At 39.9% G+C, this 23,877-nt stretch overlaps 1 protein-coding gene across 4 annotated transcripts in view; it reads right to left on the reverse strand.

Annotated features, from left to right (window-relative positions):
• orc5 (origin recognition complex, subunit 5) overlaps nt 1–23,877 on the reverse strand; it is a 103,592-nt gene that overhangs the window by 34,115 nt on the left and 45,600 nt on the right. For all 4 annotated transcript variants that reach the window (XM_080207470.1, XM_080207469.1, XM_080207471.1 and 1 more), the window contains exons 9-13: nt 21,608–21,698; nt 19,382–19,434; nt 17,659–17,771; nt 14,661–14,708; nt 8,779–8,889 (exon numbers count right to left, since the gene is read on the reverse strand). In XM_080207470.1, the coding sequence (XP_080063596.1) occupies nt 8,779–8,889; nt 14,661–14,708; nt 17,659–17,771; nt 19,382–19,434; nt 21,608–21,698 (416 nt within the window). The remainder of the gene's footprint in view (nt 1–8,778; nt 8,890–14,660; nt 14,709–17,658; nt 17,772–19,381; nt 19,435–21,607; nt 21,699–23,877) is intronic.

Genomic DNA, 23,877 nt, shown 5'->3' on the forward strand with positions numbered 1-23,877 from the left:
CCTGCTTTCTTTCAGTAACTGGTTTATTAAGGAGGCCCCTGTTGTACATCAACATTTCCCAATCTACCACCATTTAAATAATACTCGGCCATTCTATTTTTCCATCCGAAGTGGATAACTTCGCATTTATCCACATTATACTGCATCTTCCCTGTATTTGCCCCCTTTACTCATCTTGAAGTTTCTTACCAATCTCCTCACCACTCACATTCCTACTGTTTGCATCATCTGTAAACTTGAAAAATTACTTTTGTTTTCCTCAAAGCAAGGTTTCAATGGGTAAGTTACTTTTTTAAAACAAATTAAGTTGTGATGTGTATTTATTTTTCTTGTCCCTTCTTTCTTGCTGAGGCACGCATTAACCTCCATTCCAAGTGGTCCCACAGATTTGAGGTAATTGGAAAATTGGCAGTGACAACATTAGAAAAACATTTTCACACAGTGAGTGAAGATCTGGAATTCATTGCCTGAGAATGTGGTGAAGGCAATTCAATCAAGGAATTCAAGAGGGAGTCGATTATCAGAAAATAAAGTATATGCAGGGCTACAAGGAGTAGGCAGGCTATCTAAGATCCAATACAGTCGCGACAGATTGAATGGCTGCCCTTCGGTGCTATAACCATCCTGTGATTAACTATTTTAAGCACATTTCTCAACCACTTTTATAGAGATGTTTTTTACCATCAGATTCCAGCTGACTCCAAATATTTACACTACTAAAACTACCTTTCCTATCCCAAAGAGACTCATAAACCCAGGAAAAATGAATTCTCTCTCCAGGAGGAAACCAATTTAGAATGATGACATGTTAAAAGCCAGTTCCTGGAAGCTGACACAAAAGTCTCAATAAATGGGCTTTAAAGAGCGAGTTACAAAAACAAAACTTGGAGGAATTGGGTGCCACACTGTGGTGTGAAGGAATATGACATGTCTTGTAACACGAATAAGGACAAATGTGAAAATTTACACCGAAAAGAGAATGAATCTGAAAATTCACACTCATGATTATTAACGCTGCAAGCTGAAAGTGAACATACAACACAAGGAACCAGTACATGTCATGGCATTAAGGCGGTATTGCAGCACAAAAGCTGGCAGAAGTAGGAAGCAGTGATCAAGGAGACCAGATTTTACATTACTACACAAAGACATCTCCATGAATATTATGTAATCTATGTAATCCATGTAATCTAACTCAAAATATTGAATTAATGTTTACTGGAGAAACTGTGATCTATTGGGACACCGAATTGACTGATCTACATCAGATGATTCACATACAATAGACAAAGAGTTGATCTTCTGCACATATTCACCATCAATAAGTAGAACATCTAGTCCATGTGTTTATCTTCACATCCTGTAACCAGTAATACACGGCAGCTTCCACAAGGAATTGAACACCTATCACAACACGTGTGCAAAGAGAGCGCAAATGTACTGAGGTTGATTGAAGGAAAAACAAGCAACTAGGGTTAAGGTCCCACAACACAGCTCCTTGCTTTGGTCTTGCTTCTTCCCTCTCTGACATTGCAGCAAACACAATCCCTATACTTTACCATCCTCTCCTTTTGTCAATCTCCACTTGCCTCCCTAGCCCACATTCCTGAGTTTGTTATGTTTAATCTGATCTTGCCTTTGTTCCTAACCACAGGATTTACAAATATTCTGCCTTTGAGTGACAGATTGGATCAAATTATAAGGTTCCACTTCCTCTTTTCTAACCCTAATGTTTACAAAGCACTTGATATACTCCTCCCTCAGAGGTTTGAGCATGACTGCCAGGGTGCCACTTTCAAGGGGTGGGACCTGAAGGGGAGGGCCTGAGGGGATTTGTCTCAGAGAACCTCCCTCGTGTGCATGTGTGCTGGGCCCGGTCACCTTCAGAGTCTATGTAGCTATGTGGTGATGGTGGGTGATCTGGTCTTTCAGTGATGGTTGGGGACTGTCTCTCAGCTCTGGGATCGGAGTGCCCTCTGATCGCTGTAAAGCAGGGTATGTTTTGCACAATGCATTAATTTAAATGCTAAAGGTGGGCAAATCTCACCTGACAAGCGCTGCCAACGCCAGCAGGAAACACTCCGGTTTTCTTACTGGCGGGAAAACTTAAGGGTGCAGTTGGGTGAATCCCAGCCACTGTATTTTAAATAAGTAGGTGCTGTCAATTTAATTATCCACACTTGGATATATTTTTAAACCGAAGATGAGTTAAAAATACACAAATATTTCAGGCCAGCGAGTTGGGTAAATTGTTGGAAGGAATTTTGAGAGACAGGATCTACAGGCATTTAGAGAGGCAACAACTGATTGAGGACAGTCAGCATGGCTTTGTGAGTGGAAAATTATGTCTCACAAATTTATTGAGTTTTTTGAAGGGTAATGAAGAAAGTAGATGAGGGCAGTGCAGTTGATGTTGTCTGCATGGACTTTAGCAAGGCCTTTGATAAGGTACTGCACGGTAGGTTGTTGCATAAGGTTAAATCTTACGGGATCCAGGGTGAGGTATCTAGATAGATTCAAAATTGAAGGTGGTTGTAGACAGTTGTTTTTCAAACTGGAGGCCTATGACCAGCACTGTGCCTGAGGGATCAGGGCAGGGCCCACAGTTATTTGTCATTTATATTAATGATTTGGATGAGAATATAGGGGGCATGGTAAGTAAGTTTGCAGATGACACCAAGATTAGTCGCATAGCAGACAGTGAAGAAAGTTATCTCCAATTGAAACGGGACCTTGATCAATTGGGCCAGTGGGTTGACGAATGACAGATGGAGTTTAATTTAGTCAAATGCGAGGTGATGCATTTTGGTAGACTGAACTAGGACAGGACTTGATCAGTTAATGGTAGGGCACTGGGGAGAGTTACAGAACAAAGAGATCCAAGGGTACACGTTCATAGCTCCTTGGAAGTGGAGTCACAGGTGGACAGAGTGGTGAAGAAGGCATTCGGCTTCCTTGGTTTCATCGGTCAGAACATTGAATACAAGAGTTGAAGTTGTACAAGACATTGGTATAGAACATACAACATTACAGCGCAGAACAGGCCCTTCGGCCCACGATGTTGCGCCGACCAATTAAGAAAAAAGCAATGACCCTCTAACCTAAACCAATCCCTTTCCATCCATAAACCTAACCACGGACCTCTTAAATGCCCCCAGACTAGGCGCATCTACAACTGCAGCAGGCAGGGCATTCCATTCCCCCACCACCCTCTGGGTAAAGAACCTACCTCTGACATCCGTCCTATATCTACCACCCCTTAACTTAAAGCTATGCCCCCTCGTGCTAGCTTTCTCCATCCGAGGGGCAATGGTTTGTTAGCTCATTTAAAATTCACCATAATTTCTACACAATCCTGTTGTTACAAACCAATTATAACAAGAGGTCACAATATTACCCTGTCTGTGAAGGCCACTGGCTCTCTGATATAAATTATTATGTTTGATTATGGTGTAAAATGGCCAATATTGATTGGAAATCAGTTGATGGAGACTCTGGTGCAGCAAGGATTTGGAAACTGCGCTCCCGGGGAAGGGAAATGTGTTCACATTCGAACACCTCTTTCAAAACTGCAATGACAGGTGCTGAGGAAGGCTGCTCTCAAAAACACTTTTAGCTATGTTCAGTAATTTGCTTGGGAGAGATTAGTGGGTCTAGGAAGAATCCCATAACATGAAAGCTGTCAGCTTCTCAAAGTTGATTATTTGTTAGAATTTGCTGCATAATAATGGTTTTAAATTCACAAAGTTCCCAAAATCCCAGATGCAATGCGGGTTGGGCAGTTAGCTCATTTCACCTTCCAATAGAATTGGAAGGTGATCTGACTTTAGGTTGGGAAGGAGTAAGAATATCGATTGAGTTTAACATTTGCTATGGCCACTCTTGGAATATGTGCGCAATTCTAGTCACCCTATAATAGAAAGGATATTATTAAACTAGAAAGAGTGCTGAAAAGATTTCCTAGGATGCTACCAGGACTTGATGGTTTGAGTTATAAGAACAGGCTGAATAGACTGGGGCTTTTTTCTCTGGAGTGTAGGAGGCTAAGGGGTGATCTTATAGAAGTCTATAACATAATGAGGGGCAGAGACGAGGTAGATAGTCAATATCTTTTCCCAAAGGTAGGGGAGTCTAGGTTTAAGGTGAGAAAGGAGAAACACAAAAGTGTCCAGAGGGGCAGTTTTTTCACACAGTGTGATCAGAGGCCAAATGCCCGTGACTGCTGAAGCGTTCTCCAAGACGGCCTTCATGACAAACAACAACGCAGAGCCGCTGAACAGAGACTGAGAGCCAAGTTCTGTACACATGAGGACGGCCTCAACCAGGATCTTAGGTTCATGTCACACTATCTGTAGCCCCCACAACTTGCCTGCGCTTGCCAAGTTTCACTAACTGTCCTGGCTGGAGACAATACACATCTCTTTAACCTGTGCTTAATGCTCTCCACTCACATTGTCTGTATCTTTAAGACTTGATTACCTATAAAGACTTGCATTCCAACCATTATTTTGTAAATTGCATTTGTGTCTTTATACGCCCTGTTTGTGAACAGAGCTCCCACTTACCTGACGAAGGAACTGCACTCTGAAAGCTCATGGCTTTTGCTACCAAATAAACCTGTTGGATTTAACCTGGTGTTGTGAGACTTCATTGAATCAGTGCAATAAAGGAGTAGGCTATTTAGTCCAACAAGTTCCTGTCAGATGTACTCATAAAAGTAACAGAAAATGAAGCATGCAGGTATAGCAAGCAATTAGCGAGGTAAATGACACATTGCATTTTATTCCAAGGGAATAGGAATACACGAATAAATAATCTTATTGCAATATATACTATAATGATATAGAGCTTTGGTGAGATCACACCTGGAATACTCCATACAGTTTTCATCTCCAGGTCTAAAGTAGTAATTGCTTGACTTGAAGGTAGCACTGTGAAAGTTTGTTTGATTAGTTCCTGGGGTGAAAGGGTTGGTCTAGGGTGAGAGGTTGGGTAAATTGGGTCTACAATCTCTGGTGTTTAGAAACCTGAGGTTATCGCATTGAAACATACAAGATTCTGAAAGGGCTCGACAGGATAGACATACAGATAGATTTTCCATGGCTAGGGGCTCTTTTTTTTAAAAATTAACTCATGGGTTGTGAGCGTTGCTGGCACAGTCAACATTTATTTGCCGCCATCCCTAAACTACAGCCTCAGGCTAAAGGGCAGATCATTTTGGGCTGAGGAGAAATTTCTTCACTCAGAAAATTGTGAATCTTTGGAATTCTCTACCCAAAAGGATTGTAAATGGTCTATTGTTGAATACATTCAAGAAATTTGTGATCTCTCAGGGATCAAGAAATATGAGTGGCATGTAGGAAAGTGGAGCTTGAGGTAGGAGATAGGAACATTCTGAATCGTGAAGCAGGCTCAAAGCGACCAAATGATCTATTACTACTACTATTACTTACATTCTTCCATCACCAGTGTTTTAAAGATCTTTACTTGAATAGTTGTTGTCATCACAGACTTTCCATTTGAGGTCCTGTCAACCTCTCTTGCTCAAAAAGTTTTCAAAAGTTAAAATTCTCCTCCTTCACTGTAACTACAAACAGAGGAGCTGGGGAGGGGAGCAGAGATAAGGAAGAAGAGCATCAACACCTCTAACCCAGGCACTTCTGCTGGGCTTTCTGGTGTATAACATATGGCAGGAAGCTTTGATGGCAACCACAAGGGAGCTACTAACTGATTTTGGAAAACCTTCTACGGTCAGCCGTATAGGCTCCCAGTGGCACAATTCCAAAGTAGTTGCCTGGATTGCTGGCTCATAAATTTCCTTTCTACATGTCATTTCAAGATGATTTTGTGTGTGTGTGTGTGTGTGTGTGTGTGTGTGTGCGCGCGCGCATGCAGGGGGGAGGGGGCATTGGTAAAAGAGGATTCACTCTCAGAAGGTGGGGGGAGGGGTGGAAATCGGTGGAGTGGGGTCAAAATCTCTCAAGATTTGAAAAGCGTGGTTCATTCTGGTGTTAATGCACCTTCTGATTTTCATTGGCCTTTGCCAGCGATGTAATCAGGTTCAAGGCAATAATGAGTGAGATCCTGATTTTAATAAATCTCCATATAATTTAGTACTCCCTTGCCAAATTATCCCCCCTCACTGAATATTCATACCTTGTTGACGTGATGTGCGCGAAGTTCTTTACAAGTTTTAAAAATGTAAATGGGGTGTGCAAAGTATAACTCTCAGGGGAAGGGGACAAGCCCAGGCAGTGCCCTGGTAACTCCCCCCGCCATCATGGAGGTATCCTTTTAAAACAAATCCCAATCTCTGTGCAGCTTGCTTTGTCAGTTCTAAGAGTCCCCTACCTGCCAGACTGACAGGGTAGCCCTGCAAACTTCAGCCGTTCAAGTGTGACTTTTCCAAGAGCAAACAGGACAGTGGAGCTGGAGAGCTCCCCACTGGTTTTCTCGCCAGAAATGACACTTTGACAGATTCTGGTAAGATTTCCCCCTTACTTTGCAAATCTTAGCACAACGCTGCCACCCAGTGTTAAATTTGTTTAATGCACTAGTATAAAATAGTTATAATCATTAAAAATAGCCAACTCTAGTCCCAAATTTTGTCTGCTTCCCTATTTCAAACAGATTAAAGAATTCATGATTTTAAAGAAAAGAAAGTTGCTTGTAAAACAGCTTATTTTCTATTCATGAAAGAATGGACCAGCACCCATTTCATTGAGTATTCAGGAAGTATCACTCTCAGCTGAGACCTTCCACTCAACACTGTTGATTGCCCAGGAATGATTTCCAGAGAAAAAGGCTTTGTACTAAGATAGTTCCACCACTTGAAGGAAAGCCATTATTCCAGGAAAATATAATTTTAATGCCAACTATGCTATATGTTTTTGCCCAAAACCTAAGGTTTCCTGAAGATTCTGGTTTCTGCCAACCTATTTTTCTGGATTGGGATACTGGTGGTGGTGAGAGTGCTTTTCGTTAATAGTCGTCATCTCATTCATTGTGGCTCTGGGTAAGCAAACATCAGGATATTCTTCAGAGTGAGGAGTTTGCTGGAATCCTCTTCCATGGAGCCGGAAATTAACGTGTCTAATCTTTCAAGTTCCATTGCATCTTTTCCCACCAGTAGTCACAAAGTGTTAAAAACACAAGAGTATGGAAGAAAAAGTGAAAGGCAAGAGGGAAAGCAATAATGGCAGGGTGCAAAGAAATATGCATATGGATGCACACATAAAGAGTACTATGAAAAAAGACGTCAATTTTTAAAAAAAGATATATAATTTACAAATAAAGTTAGAACAGGTTAATAGATACCAGAAAACCAAGAAGGGGAATGGGGATGTTTTAATTTAAAATATTTACAGTAATAAAGCAATTTCTGATGTCTGAAATGTTTTATTACTATAATATTAGGTATTGTTTTTGTGACTATATTGCCTGAGAACATAAAAACTGGCAGCCAAGAGGGACCTGGAATTCAGAGTTGCTAGCAGTCTAAATGTTATTGTGGTGCAATTTCAAGGTAATTGCACCTGTAATTGTGATCCTATTGTGTCCACGTCACTGAACGTTTATTCTTTTACCAAAGGACACTGTGCTTGAAAACGTTTTCATTTAAAGCACTCCTCCCTATATTGAGTACATGTACCCATGGCTTCCAATTAGACTCTATAAACAAAGTTAATAAAAACATGCGTTCAATGGCAAAGGCTAGCAGCTTGTCTATTAATTTTATTTTTATCTTATTTTAAATAATTTAGCAAAAATGTAGACAGGAGCTTGGAAGTAATCAGGTGCATAAATTTATCAAAACATTGGGTTTCCTGCCATATATAATTAAGGACTACCCTCTTTAATCGTAAATACATTAGTTCACCATTTGCAACTTCTGAAGCGTAAAAAGATAATTGCGCCCAAACCTCTGCTCAGGTTGCCACGCTGCTCCAAATTTCCTACCTTCAAATCAGGACGATCTTTTCCTGCCTGTCCTTTCAGTTTAGGCTAAGCAAGGGCCATGTGGGGGGTAGTATGCTCCTGAGGTCATCTGTCAAAGCTGAGGCCACGTCACCCCCTTTTTACAGCAACTTGTTGCCTTAAATTAGTTAAGTTTAAAAATCCAGGAAGCATCCGAAGTTAGCAACTTAAATCGTACTTTTGAATGATTCCAATTGCAGGGCAACTGCCCAAATTCCCTGGCAATCCTTACCTGTGGACTTCTGTGGGATTGGCAAAGAATTCTGCAATGCAACTTTGTGGTACCCCCCAGTTGCAACTCCTGGAAGCTTGCAAGTTACAGAAATATGTTTCCATTTGTTATAGGGATGCAAGTGTCTATTATTGATACAGTTTGGGACACTGAATCCAGAAGACTGCCTCTACTTGTCAAACACCAATTCCATTAATAGACACTGACATCTTCAAAGTAAACAAATACATTGTATTGGCATAACCAATCTACAGATCGCATAGCTAATTAAAGTTACGAGAGAAAGAATCTGCAATGCCAGCACTGCTTCAACAGATATAGAGCATGGAATTACGCAGACCACAAAAAAGTTTGTTAGATTAAATAAATTTAATAAATGTATTGCAATACTAAGTTTTCACACCATTAGCATCACAATACGTTTGAAATCAGCATTCTCTGCGTTTTAAAGGATTGTGACCAATTCATTTCTGATTCCTAGAGTGGGGCAACCTTTTAATCTCTGAAACAGCAACCTTTTCAAGCTTTTCCCCAATGAACCAGTTAACATTGATATATTCTAAACTCACCTGAGAGAAAATATTTTCAGTGGGAATCACTCTACTGTCGACAATGCTGTAGAAAATTGCCAACAATCTATCCAGTGGGAATGGTTTGGGGCCAAGGAGGTGATTACTGGTCTGTAAAAGACAAGGTTAATTAGACCGATCTGTCTTAGTAATAGTGCATCAAGGGACATTATATGCTGGCAAGCTAATTAAGTGAACAACCATTCATTTGTGTAATTCATTTTCTTAAGCTGTTGTGCATTATGTTTTCAAAAAATAGCTGCCGTTAATTAATGAGATGGATGTTGCAATAATTGAGAACAGTAACTTAAGGTCTGCAGTCAACAGTGACAACACGATATGACAACAAAACATCAATGTTCCTCTACACTGATTTCTTAAAACACCCTAAAAAATGTGGCAATGAAAACCCATGCAGGAAAGGAAAGGAAAGGAAAGGAAAAAGCTCAGAAGATCCCTATTTTCCTGAGACTGGACCCATCTTTCCCATTGTAATTGGTCATTTAAATCTTTGGACATCCATGTCTATTTACAATACTACACGAATCACCAAATGTTGTAGACCATTTTTATTTTCTCTTCTCAGCTCTGACACATCACCATAAAGGCTTGCTGTTAAGCTTAGGTTTACACTGTTGCACTTTTAGATTTTCATTTATCCCAGGCTGTTTGTTAAAAATCTTCCTCAGGACAACTCTCACTCAGTATCTTACCTGCTCCCTGATTAATATGAAATTCCTAACACTTATGGCTCAATTTTGTTGTGAACTTGGGACAAAATAGAGATCCTGAGAGCGCACTTACTAGCAACACAATCAGCGATTATATTCCCAGAGGAAACCTCCAAATAGCTTGTTGCCATAGGCAGTTGCCAATGTTGCTGACCCAATCACAGGGCCGATAGCTCTGAAGCCTCAACGTTTTCACCAGAAATAGGCGCTGCTAAGGCAGGTTAAGTTTGGAGAGGGTGTCACAACATGGGCCTACCCTTATAGAGGCAAGTTTAAAATTTAGAGAGGCAAAGCAGGCATATCCCTTGTATATGAAGGTGACTCATTTTCAGGCCATTTTATTAATAATTGAGCAAAACGTGCATGCAAACTAAATACACACCAATTAAAAATGCATAATAATAAGTTCAGCATGAACAGTTCTCTCCAGGTTGGTGCAAAACCCCAAATTATTTCCAATAACAACTGACAATTTTATCCACCATTTCCTGAATGAAGCATAAAAACTGAAAATTTTAATAGTGAATTTTCTTCTACTTGGCGACCAGTTAGCTCTCAACATTTTCAGCTTTTCAGCAGTGTAAACTGAGTAAGAGCTTCCAACGCTTAGATTTTCTGCAGAAAGCATACAAAAAACCAGGTTTATTTGGTAATTTTATGACCCATCTGGTCTTACTCCAAATATATGAACACAAATCATGCTATGCATCTTTTGTCATCACTCACATCATTTATCATAGAATCCATTATATAAACCTCACATTCTGCAGCGCAAATAATTTCTGCTTAAGAAACAACCAAATATATCACAATGAAGTATGATTTATTAGCAGAGTTAAGATGACATCCACAAACATATTATACCAGAGAACACCCACCATAAATGCAGCTGTCTTTAAAACTCTGAACACGGTCAACTTTGTTTAAACGTTTTAGTACCAAAGTTAGAAAATACGATAGAGAAAATGTTGTGTTATGCAAAAGAAGGCCTAATGTTTTGATAATCAGGACTTTCAGCTGCTGTAACTTATGGGATCAGCAAATAAACATGCAGTTGGGAATTATGCTTTGAGGGGGCTATAATATACTGGGATGGAGAGCATTTGGAGAGGGGAGGGAAAAAAAAATCTGGAAGAGAAGCAACGACCTGTTGCATAGTGTGTGCATAAGTACACACACTACCATCACCATTTATATCAGAATATATAACATAGCACCGTCTGTCAGCCCACCCCCCCAAAAAAAGCACAAAGCTCTGTAATGTATCTAACATTGCGCCAATGCTGGAGGGTTCCTGGAAGGGAACATGATCAGGCTCAGCAATGACAGCATATCAAGCTATAATACAGGCAAATCAATGACTGGTTGTAGAATCGTACCTCATGAGGTACAATTTCAGCAGAAAAGTAATAAAAATAAAACAGAATTCTGATCTATGATGAAGCGGCTACTTGTTACTGAGAAGCTGGTGATTGCACAAACATAGGGCAGGATTTTTCTTCCTCTCTGCTGCATTTGGTGGTGGTGGTGGGAGGTAGCACACCATTCACTGGTGGCAGGATCTTATGGTCCTGCCATTGTTAATAGAGTTTCCTACTGAATGTACCTATTGCTGCCGGGAATCCCATGGCAGGTGCTTCAATGGAGGAATCGTAAGATCTTGTTGGTGTGAATAGCAGTAAGATTTCGGCGATCATGTAACATTTTTTAAAAAACAGATTTTATTGATTTTGTGTGTGAAAGTTTCAGAAGCAGCCCTATTAATTTGGTCGATATTGTGCATATCAGTGAAGAGCAAGTAATGTAATATAAACAGGGCCTGGTTTTAAGGCAGATAAAATTGGATATCCTAAATTAAAGAATTAGGCATATTAAAAATCAAACACAGTCAAACCTCAGGCAGGCCAATTGTACAATACACAAACCTGTCTGGGCCTGATTCATCAAACTCCCATCAAAGATCATTGCACCCTACTGATATTTAGCAGCAGCTCATTGCACCCCATTGAAATGCACCGGCTGATTGTTAGAAGCCCAGATTGGGCCAGGCTTCTGTCACCGAGAGTTCCTGCAGTTGGCTTAATCTGATAACAGGTTACATGTTAGCAGCAGCATGGAGATAGACACCTGGGGGCGGGCCCTGTGTCCTGTCAGGCAGATATCAAGAAACCCACCGGGTATTAGAACCCCCTCCTGGGACCTCATTGGCCAGAAGCCAGAGAAGTTTCTGGAAAGGCAAGCGGGCAGGGGATAAACAGACATATTTTCTGACACCAGTAGCGAAGGAGGTGACCCTTGACCATCCGGAAGACAGACCAGAGAAGGAAGGAAGGAAGGAAGGAAGAGGCTGCCATCGAGGCTCACCTTCATGACGACAGACCAGAGGGACTCAGAGAATTGAGCCTGCTGTTTTAACCAAACCATCTTTGCGGGTAGTATATCTGATTTTGGGGTATCCTCTTGTTTTACGTGAGTAATTTAAGGCTTAGTAGTGTTATTGTTAATAAATTTGTTGAACCTTTACTTGTGTTTGTCCTTTGTCCATCTTGCAAATAAAGGCACTGGGGTAAAACTTTACAGTAAGCAAACTGGTCAAAAGTATCTGAGATTTTTAAATTCACAACACATGGCAGGTGCTTCAATGGAGGAACCGTAAGATCCTGTTGGTGTGAATAGCAGTAAGATTTCAGCGATAATGTAACATTTTTTAAAAAAACAGATTTTATTGATTTTGTGTGTGAAAGTTTCAAAAGCAGCCATACTAATTTGGTTGATACTGTGCATATCAGTGAAGAGCAAGTTGTGGATACTGTAATTAGTTGCGCACACTAGTAAAGAAGGACAAGATGGAACTGAGGCACTACAGTTAGAGGTGCAAAAATCTCAGGTGTTCCTCCTAAATTTCAAAAACCTGTGGAGTAAAATAGATAGAAAGTATGGTCATCACCTTTCCGATTACGGAATAATGAAGGAAATGGGCAATTTATGATTGTAAAAAGAATTGAGATACACATGTCATGGAATAGAAACATTCACTGGCTCTGATGTTGGCGACTCGTGCCCGAGGAACAGGAATATTAACATGGAAACTATCTTACAATGGATAAATACCTTTATTATTTGGGATATTAAGATTTTTTAAAATTTTATTCTTTCATGGGAAGCGAGCATTGTTGGCAAGCTAAGCATTTGTTATCCATGAAAAAGTGGTGAGACACCTTCTTGAACAATTGCAGTCCATTCCAGAGAGTTGTGTGACTTAGAACACTCTGCCTCAGAAGGCTACAGAAGAAGGGTCATTAAATATTTTGAAGGCAGAAGTCGATAGCTTCCCTTGCCTAACGACAGTCTAAGGTTATTGAGAATAGATAGGAACGTAGAATTCAAAACACAAGTAGATCATCCATGATCTTACTCAATGGCGAAGCAGGCTCAAGGGCCCAAACGTATGTCCATCTGGTGCAGGTAACTCCAGTGCTGTTAGGGAGGGCTTCCAGGATTTTGATCCTGAGAGGTAGTGGCAACGTAGTTCTAAGTCAGGATGGTGTGGGGCCTGGAGGGGAATTTGCAAGTGGTGGCACGTCCATGTGTCTGCTTTTCCTAGTCCTTCTGGGTGGTAGATGTCACATGTTTGAAATGTGCTATTGAAGGAGCCTTGAGAAGTTGCTGCAGTGCATCGCAGGCTATACACTCTGCTGTCATTGTGTATTGATGACAGAGGGAGTGACTATCTAAGGTGGTGGATGGGGTGTCAGTCTAGTGGGTTGCTTTGCCCTGTTTGGTGTTAAGTTTCTTCCATGATGTTAGAGCTGGATTCAGCCGGACAAGGGGAGACTATTCCAATACACTTCTGAACTGTGCCCTGTAAATTGTGGGGAGTCAAGAAACATAGAAGATAGCAGCAAGAGAAGGCCATTTGGGCCTTCGAGCTTGCTCCACCATTCATTACGGTCATGGTTGATCATCCAACTCAATAACATAATCCTGCTTTTATAGAAACATAGAAGATAGGAGCAGAGTAAGAAGCGAGTTACTCTGTAGAATTTCCACAGTCTGACCTGCTCTTGTAGTCATAATATTTATGTGGCTGGTCCAGTTCAGTTTATAATTTTTTTCAATGTTTTGGAAACTAAATCCATTATGGAAATCCTTTTAATTTGACAAGCATAGAACATTTCAAGTAACCTACATTCAACACTTAAAATTTGATCACTTAAATCAAATTCCAGCTCCGTTAACCATTCGTGCGCAACCTAAAAACTATGTGGTCAAAAATACAAAGCAACCAAAAAGAAAATTGATTGGTTTGAATTTTGGCACAGAAGAAAAAAAATTAACTACAAACGTATCAGGGTATAGAAGGCATTGCAAAATGTTTGATCTAACCAGTCTCAATTGTGCTTGGCCATACAATGTTCTAATGCATATTGCAGCAATAGCATTCAAGCTGTTTGCTTGAAGTTCAATAAACTAAAACAGCATAGTTTTCAGCTTTACACTGGAGACACAGATCCAAATCAGCCAAAAAAATCACTGAAGTGTTGTAAAACAGAAAATGAAAGAAAAACTTATCAGGTCTGGCAGAATCTGCAGAGGGAGAAACAGGGTTAACGTTTTGAGTCTGTATGACTCTTCTTCAGAACTCTGAGTCAGAAACATGAAATTCGACCTCAAAAATATCACGATACCCTGAAGGGGACAAGTCACTATGAAATGGGAAGAGAGGAAAACAGCTCCTTACCACAAGCACTGAAAAGAATGGCAATGAAACATTAACCAAAAAGCAAAGTATGAAAGATTCCAACTATCCCTTTAACTCAACTGCCGACAAAATATCCTGTTGGTAAAACTTAACTATATAAAACTATGCTAAGATCCAATGAATTTTCCTGCAGTGATCATAAAACATGAAACAAATCTATCAGTATAATAACTAATAAAAGAGAAATATCTTGCAGTTTCATCATGGAAGAACTGATTAGCTTTCTTGAAAATGAAGCATGCTTTCTGAGGAATGTTATGAAATTTGAAATAAACCACATCAGATTATAAATTCCAGCACCTCTAAGACTAGTCATTTGAGTAATGAATGCTGTAGCACAGATACTGATCCAATCCAATTTAAATACAACACTGAATATCAAAAATCACCTTTTCATGTTTCTTCAAAAATGAGGTTTTCTTAATTTTCCCATGATGCTGGAAATGAAGCAAAGAAGAAAGAAAAGTTAAAACATTGTGTTGATCTATTTGAAGCAATTATTTATTGTAAATGAATTACTGTTCAAGTACTGGCAATCTTGAAATGTGGGTAATTGCAGCAACACATTTGTTCACAAGGTCCTGCTAATATTAACTAGATAAATTGCCAATCAGTCTGTTTTCAAAAGATATCTTCCCTGGCGTACTTAGGCTGTCAGAAAAAAAAGTGACTGAGTGCTGGAAGATTATATGCCAAGCTTGGCCCAAAGGACAGTGTGGAACACTCCTGTTTTCATACTTTTATGACATTTAGAATTTTTGGGGGAAAACTCTGCCCATGATGTTGGTTAGAAGTTCAGTATAGGCCAGAAAAGCTTGCGTGCTTATTGATATCTCCAGTAAAAAGGATGATCTGTTTCTCAAATTATAAATCTATTTTACACACAAACCTACATTTGTGATTACAACTGCTTTGGAGTAAATTCAAAATAATTAATTCAACAGCTACCCTCAGGCTAAAGAAAATATTCAGTTAAAACAAAAGATTTCATTACTAAGTATTAGTTGCCCACCAATACAAGTTTTCTCCAGTAAACTAAATGGTTACCCATACATACCTTCACAAACAAAAATGTACTACTTTGATCTGAAGCACCAATAAAATAATTTGTGTAAGCCAAAATATTAAGGTGTCAGGTGTGCCAATGGAATGATTCTCACCTTTAAATCAGATTTAGAATCACAGAATCCCTACAGTGCAGAAAGAGGCCACCCAGGCCATCAAGCCCACATCACAACAATAATCCTATCCCCTGTGTATTTACCCTGCTAACCCCCCTGACATTAAGGTCACTTTAGCACGGCCAATCAAACTAACGCAGACATCTTTGGAGCAAGAGAGGAAACTGGAGGAAAATCATGAAGGAATGGGGAGAATGTGTAAACTCCATAAAGACAATCACCCAATGCTGGAATTGAACTCAGGTTCCTGGCGCTTTGAGGTAGCTATGCTAACCACTGTGCTGCCCTGGTGGGTGCAAATTCCACTCTTTCATAAACACAATCTAGGCTGATGAGAGAGATATCTGAAACAACAAAAAAATGCTGGAAAATCTCAGCAGGTCTGATAGCATCTGTAGGGAAAGAATAGATTCTACATGACCCTCCATCAGAGCTGACAGCAAAGAGAATCAGGAGAGATTTATACTATGAGGGCAGTGGTGGTATTGATGGGGGAGGGTAGAATGGGACAACAAGAACGTAAGTGAGGATACAGAAGGCTGAGAAGGTGCTATAAGTGATCAGAATGCGTGAATGGTAGAACAGAGGTACAGATTGGTAAAGGACTGCCTGAGGAATGTGGCAGTTGCCCTGGGGCAAGGAGGAAAGTTGGAATGGAAAGTGGAAAAATGGAAGAAAGAAAGAAAGACGATAAAATGAATAAATGAGATGAAATAAAATGAAATAAAATAAATGGAAATGGGGTGAAGGTAGAGGGAAGAGTTTGTGCTCTGAAGTTGTTGAACTCTTCAGTCAGGAAAGCTGTAAAGGGCCTAATCAGAAGGTGAGGTGCTGCTCCTCCAGTTTGCGTTGGGATTCGCTAGAACATTGAAAAGGCCAAGGATGGACATGTGGGCAGGAGAGCAGGGTGGTGTGTTGAAATGTCAAGTGACAGAAGGTTTGGATCCTGCTTGCAGATGGACAGAAGATGTTCAGTAAAGCGGTCACCCAGTCTGCGTTTGATCCATTCATGTAGAATAAAACGCATTGGGAGCAGCGAATGACATAGACCACATTGAAGGAGGTGCATGTAAAGTGCTGCTTCACCTGAAAGGGGTATTTAGGACCTGGGATGATGAGCAGGGAGGAGGTAAAGGGGCAAGTGTTGCACCTTCCATGATTACACAGGAAGGTGCTATAGGCAAGAATATTGGCAGCGCTATTTTGGAAAGTGGCATCATTAGAACAGATGTGGCAGAGGCAAAGAAACTGACAGAATGGGATGAAGTCCTTACAGGATGTGAGGTGTGGAGAGCTGTAGTCAATGTGGCTGCGGGAGTCAGTGTGCTTGCATTGGATACTGCTGGACAGTTTATTACCAGAAATTGAGACAGAGAAGTCAAAGAGGTCCACTAAACGGTCTACTAGTATCCATTACAAGCCCACTGATTCCCACAACTGCCCTGACTATACTTCTTCACACCCCACGTCTTGTAAGGACACCATCCCATTCTCTCAGTTTGTTTGCTTCCACCGCACCTGTTCTGATGAAATCATTTCCAAAGTAGCACTGCCAATACGTCTTCCTTCTTTGTCAATCATGGTTTTCTATGTTATTATTCTGGTTCATTAGATAAGTCACTGGGATAGCAGGATTGTTTTATGAGGAGACATTGGACAGACTGGGTCTGTATTCCCTGGAGTTTCGAAGAATGAAAGATGACCTAACTGAAACTTGCACATATCCGACAGAGTGTGATTGGGTGGATGTTGATATTTCCTCTGGCTGGTGAGTCTAAAACTAAGGGACATAATCTCAGGATAAGGGCTAGAGCATTTAAGGCTGAGATGAGGAGGAATTTCTTCACTGAATCTTTGGAACGCTCTACACAAGAGGCCTGCAGAGACTTAATCAGGGAGCATGTTCAAAGCATGACATCAAGTGATACGGAGATAGCATGGAAAAGTGGTATTCAGGTAGAAGATCAGTCATGATCTAATTGAATAATGGAGCAAGCTCCACAGGGTGAATTGACTAGTCCTGTTCCGTTCCTATTTTCTCATGGTCTCGTGCTCCATTATACATAGGACTTTTGGTGAAAGATCACAGGCCTGAAACAAATGCTGCCAGGCCTGCTGGCTGTTCCAAATACTTTTTCTCTGTTTACTCTACTCCATTCAGATCAATTAAGACTTAAAATTAAGAAAATCAATTGAATTACTGTACCTTCAAGAAAAACCTTTTGTCTGTTCTAGCAGGATTATAGGAGGAGAGGTAAGCAGCAATCAGCAGGAATTTTGAGTAATACGGAAGTTCAACATGTGCGTGGGCAGAAAGTCCTGAGCATTCGAACAAAATGAAACCAAATGTTTGCAAAGTTATTAAAATTTAAACCTTGAGCAAGGAGAATTCTATGAATACAGATTGACTTTGCTGAAGTATATTTGTAATAGTGAATTTCAAGATGAACTGTTTAGCACAAATAAATTTATTTGACAGTTTTTTATCTAAAATTTCTCTCCATTTTTGGATATTTCATTCCAGTGAAGTACTGGCTTCCCAGACCCTTTTCTTCAGAATCTGGAAATCTCATGTACAATGACCATAGTGTTAGGATAGTTTGACATTTTACTGATTTGTTGCATTAATATGAAAGTGAGTTGCAATATGGTAAGAGAATGATGTTAATCAGTAGGCACAAATTTAAAATAAACAGAAACTTCAAATGGAGGCCTTTGAAACATAGATATTAAGATGATTATTTAGCAGGACCTTTTCCCTCTTAGTTAATGAAGAGCATGATCGAACTGAAATAACAATTCATCAACCCAAATGATCCATACTACAAGTTTACCTAATGAAGTTAACATGTCACTTCACTATACTACAACTGCTTGATTTCCATTTTCCCATGCCCAGAAGCTGCATTTGGCTGATTGCCAAACCACAGTGAAATTTTTGATTTTCACATAAGGTGTTTTCTTCATTTAAAGTTCCTATCATACTGCTACATCTGAAAACTCAATTCTACAATGACAGTAATTAATAATTTCTCTCATTCTTATTGCAGTTTTATTTTTCAAGCATTCACTCTGTATAGCTCAAAGCTTCTCATTCAATCTGTTTAGCTCCACATTTCTTGTTTAAGCAACTATGATATGCAGGAAGCTGCAAAGTAGCATATGGAGTTTAAGGTGCAATAAAAAAGGCTGTCAAGAGATGCTGCAAAATATACAACTGAAAATGAGGGCCAAGCTAAGAAGGCAGAAAAGCAGTGGTGAGTCTATGGCCGTGATTAAACAATGCGTTGATGTTCAGGGTGGAATGGGAGAAAGCAGGCATAATATAGATGGAGGTGAAGGAGTTAAGATAGGCCCTGGGATAACCAAGTGAGGTACAGGTACGAAACCATAAATGTACAAACATTTGATGGAATTCCGTTTTGGTATTTGATAGCAGCTAGCTTCAGGGCAGTTAAGGGAGCAGGAGGGCCCAAGAAAGAAACCATTAGGTATAAAGCAATAGGCTGGGACTTCGAGCATATTATTGAGAAACATTCATGGGCATGTAAATCAATGCACCGAAAATGATCTCAGGTGGGAAGGAATACTCCACAGCCCAGTCTGTTTCAACTTGTCATTCTTGTTTCCTTGTCTCTTGTAGTTCCTGCCTCTAAGTGTCTGCTCAATCAGGACTACATAACTTTGTAATTCTTTGGTCTGTTAGAATTGCAAGAATATGGTGCAAAGTGGCAACATGCTGAATTGCTAATTATAATGAGGGTGGATCAACAATGCATAGTATCCTGCAATCCTTAAAACTTAGTTAGGATTATAAATTTAATTTCATTTAAGGTTGCAATCCACAGTCATCTACAAAAATTCAGAATCTGATCAGAGCAAATAAAGTACAAAGATTCTTCTGGTCAACTAAACCAGGGTTGGCTCACCTTTCACATACCCAGCTTCTTCTTCATCTTGCTGCAGCCTCTCCCACTGAGCGCTGGAACATAAGAATGTAATTTGCAAAATAATATTTCTGTGTACAAAATCAATTAAGTTTATAGTTTTATATTCTCTTAAAGAGCATCATATTTTAAAACAAAAAAGTTTTACTTCAATATCAAAACAATGAAACAAATACTCTAACTTTTTCAATGAAGGGACTATTCCCCCTTTAAATAAACAACTTTACTTACATAATTGGATGAAGTAAATCTTGGGCTATTTTGCAACATTTTTCAAAACACCACATTCACAAAGTTCAAACAGAACAAAACCTCAGGTAAGTGCAAATGGCACAAGTTGATTAGGTTTTACTAATAAGAGGTTGGTGATTAGCACTGTATTCGGTACCGAAGTTAAACCCAAGTACTTCACTCCGATGTGTTTTCATTTGCTGGCAACAATAAATTAAAACATCTATTAGAATAGAACTTACTGCTCTGAGGAGAATAAATAAGCAGTGTGATTTGCACAAACAAAATGCTGTTTTTCTGTATTTTATATCAAAGTTTGGCCGAGTGGTTAACAGTGAGGTTGAGTGTCTCGGGCTTCAGGAAGATATAGATGGGCTGGTCAAATGGGTAGAATGGTGGTGATAGAATTTAACCCTGAAATGTGTGAAGTGATACACTTTGGAAGGAGTAATTTGACAAGGAACAATATTCAATGAACTGCATGGCACTAGGATGTTCTGAGGAACAAAGGGAGCTTGGCATGTTTGTTCATAGATCTCTGAAGACAGAAGGGCATGTTACTGGGGTGGTGAAAAAGGCATATGGGACACATGCCTTATCAACCAAGGCAAAGCAGGAAAATCATGCTGGAGTTGTATAGAACGTTGGTGAGCTCATCGCCAGCTGTCTGGAACTGTCGCCATATTATAGAAAGATATGATTGCACTGGAGGGGTTGTAGAGGAGATTCACCAGGATGCTGTTGGAACATTTAAGTTAAAAGAGTTGGATAGCCTGGGTTACGTTTGTTGGAGCAGGGAAGACTGAGCTGCGTCCTGATCGAGGTGTACAAGATTATGAGGGGCATGATCAGAGCGCATAAGGAACAACTGTTCCCCTGAATTGACGGGTCAGTCACAAGGGGACACAAGTTCAAGGTGAGCGGCAAAAGTTAAAAAGGAATGTGAGGAAAATCATTTTTTACCTAGAGCATGGTGATGGTCTGGAATACGCTGCCTGGAGAGTGGTAGAGATGGGTTGCCTCACATCCTTTAAGTAGTACCTGTATAAACACTTGGTACATCATAATATTCAAGACCATGGACCAAGTGTGAATAAATGGGATTAGGTAGGTAGATCAGATGTTTCTCATGCGTCAGTGCAGACCTGAAGGGCCGAAAGGCTTCTTCTGCACTGCGTGGTACTGTGATTTCGTGAAGCAATCCACATAAAACAAACATGTTTTTCCCACAAGAACAAACATTGCTCAGATCAATGGGACCCTTGAAGTCTTGACAGTTCATTTTCAATTTAGTCTTAATAACGTGGCCTCCAAACCATAAAGCCCAAGTTTCACAGTTCAACAAATTGTGAAAATTCAGCCCATTATGTCAAGACAAATAAGGCCTCTTTACAACTGAACTACATTTGCCACTTTACACCGTTTGCATTGTGGATCTGTAAGCTTAGAAAATGTTGTTAGAGCCATTGCCTCATTTAATGAATAAATCCTAAATTTAAAAAAAACTTAGACTAATTTTATCTGCAGTTTGAGGCTGATGAAAAAACAGGAATATAAATTAAACTCATTACCTGACCCACCTTTGCTTTAAAGAGGCAAGTTATCAGCTAAACATTGACATCATGCAATGGGTGGCACAGTGGTTATTACTGCTGCCTCACAGCACCAAGGACATGACACAACATGAGCCCAGATCTGTGACTGGGAGCCAAATTCTTTGATGCTACCAGATTAACAGAAGTTGACTGACTTTTTTAAAATTAACATTAGAGTCAGGAGCATTCTGCTCCCAGCAAGGTCTCAGGTATTTCCTGCCTGAGAAGAATAATTAATTAGAACAATACTGCTTATATATTCAAGAACCACAACTTTTGACTCTGGCAACATTATGGAATGCTCATGCTCACGCTCACTTCTCCAATTTTAGATGCCAATATATAATTAAGTGGCTGTATTTTTTATTTATCAACTAATTACCTTGATATTTCTCGTAGATAAACTGTTTGCATTGCTTTTTTCAAGTGTGGTTCAATGTTTTTCCATAGCCGATGAGCATCCTCTTCTTTGGCTTGAAGAAAAACATTATTTGAATGGTTGTACCTGCATTTTCTTTTTGTTCTCTGTATCTTGCTAACTGTATTTCCCAACATCAGCAATATTCCAATGACATTCAAGCAAAATGAAAAGTCAAAAATAAGAAATCTAAACATGCATTTTCATTCCTTCGGCGTCCACGTACAAATAGATTATACCAAAACTGCAAACAAAGCTCTGTTTAAGCAGAATTTCAAACACGGTAAAAAGAAATTGCTTTTCAGGTTGAAACGTTAAACTGAAGACAACTGAACATGCCATGTAGCTGCTTGCTGTCATGCTGAGATACTACGTACACATGCAATGCTGAAGTATTTACCTGAAAGCCACAAACTCTGTGAAGTAAATTGCTTAAGGGCTGCTCATATAAATTCACCAGAAAGCAACTCAAGCACAACTTTACTTTTATGCCCTATGTTGCCCTTTCTCAAAGTTTTTTTAATAGATGCATGACTTGCAAGAAATCCTGACCTCAAAATCCACATGAGCAGAGCAGTAAAATAGGCTCTAGATTTAGTACATTTGGTATCCTTGAAATGATGATGTCAAAAATTTCTATGTCTGGCTTTGTGATTCAAAATCCAGTCTTCGGTAAAAGAGGATTTAAAAGATAGAATAAGGGGCAATTTTACAAATAATGAAGTTAGCTCATAGTGAGCAGAACTTGATAACGTAACAAAACTCTTTTTATATTTGTGTGGCGGTTAAATGATGATAATACGCAATTAAGCAAATTCAGTGAACAGGGTATTCAGCCTGACATGACAAGCAAATGTTCTCTTTAGGGTCATTTTTATGGTCCAGAAAGATGAAAAATGTAGAAAAATGCAAAACTGAGAGAAATTATTAGCATGACAACAAGTAATAATAGCAATCTATAGTTTGCTTTTCTTTTATTTAGCATATTTGAACCTGCTAAGCATGCATACATTTTTCATCATGATCAGATAATGACAGAATTAGTTACAAAGGTAATGCATTTCTCATTACCATGAGCTATGTATATGGCAGAAATGAGAGAAGCATCTTGATGAATACACCAAGCACATTACTGATCGGATAACACACTTTGCAATTCGTGCCTTCTCACTAATCATTGCTCTTGATGAGCGAAGGGTTTTTTTCTGTGCTATAAAACCCTTTGAGTGGCAGAGTTTTGTATTTAATTTTAGCAAGTCAAATTCAGAATTGATACCAACCAAGAAACAGGAGTCACTGAATCGGAGGTAGTGCCAGGGATCAGGGGACTCAGAAAATAAATTTCTAAATGGGCAAAATTATAACAAAACTGTAATGAGCAAGTTCAGTGCAGAACCTCGGGCCAGTCGTTTTAGCTGGGGGAAGGGTAATTATGAGGCTATTAGGAGAGAATTAGGAAGCATAGGTTGGACTAGGAGATTACAGGGACTGGGAACGTCCGAAATGTGGAGTTTTTTCAAGGAGCAGCTACTGCGAGTCCATGATAGGTATGTCCCTGTCAGGCAAGGAGGAATTGGTAGGGCTAGGGAACCGTGGTGCACCAAAAAAGTTGATTCGTTGGTTAAAAGGAAAAAGGAGGCTTATGTTCGGATGAGACGTGAGGGCTCGGGTAGTGCACTAGAAAACTTTAGATTGGCTAGGAGGGAGTTGAAGAGTGAGCTAAGAAGGGCTAAAAGAGGACATGAGAAGACTTTGGCTGATAGGGTTAAGGAGAATCCTAAGGCGTTCTATAGGTATGTCAAGAACAGAAGGTTGGTTAGGGCAAGATTAGGGCCAGTTATAGACAGCAGAGGGAAGTTATGTGTGGAACCGGAGGAGATTGGAGAGGCATTGAACCAATATTTCTCTTCGGTGTTCACGCAGGGGGACATGGATATAGCTGAGGAGGACACTGGGTTGCAGGGGAGTAGAATTGACAGTGTTACAGTTGATAAGGAGGATGTGCTGGATATTCTGGAGGGTCTGAAAATAGATAAGTCCCCTGGTCCGGATGGGATTTACCCCAGGATTCTCTGGGAGGCAAGAGAAGTGATTGCAGAGCCTCTGGCTCTGATCTTCAGGTCGTCGTTGGCCTCTGGTATAGTACCGGAAGATTGGAGGTTAGCGAATGTTGTCCCATTGTTTAAGAAGGGGAACAGAGACTTCCCCGGGAATTATAGACCGGTGAGTCTCAC

This window comes from Carcharhinus amblyrhynchos, chromosome 19 (assembly GCF_965287045.1).
Source record: "Carcharhinus amblyrhynchos chromosome 19, sCarAmb.v2.hapA, whole genome shotgun sequence".
NCBI classification, from domain to species: Eukaryota; Metazoa; Chordata; class Chondrichthyes; order Carcharhiniformes; family Carcharhinidae; genus Carcharhinus; species Carcharhinus amblyrhynchos.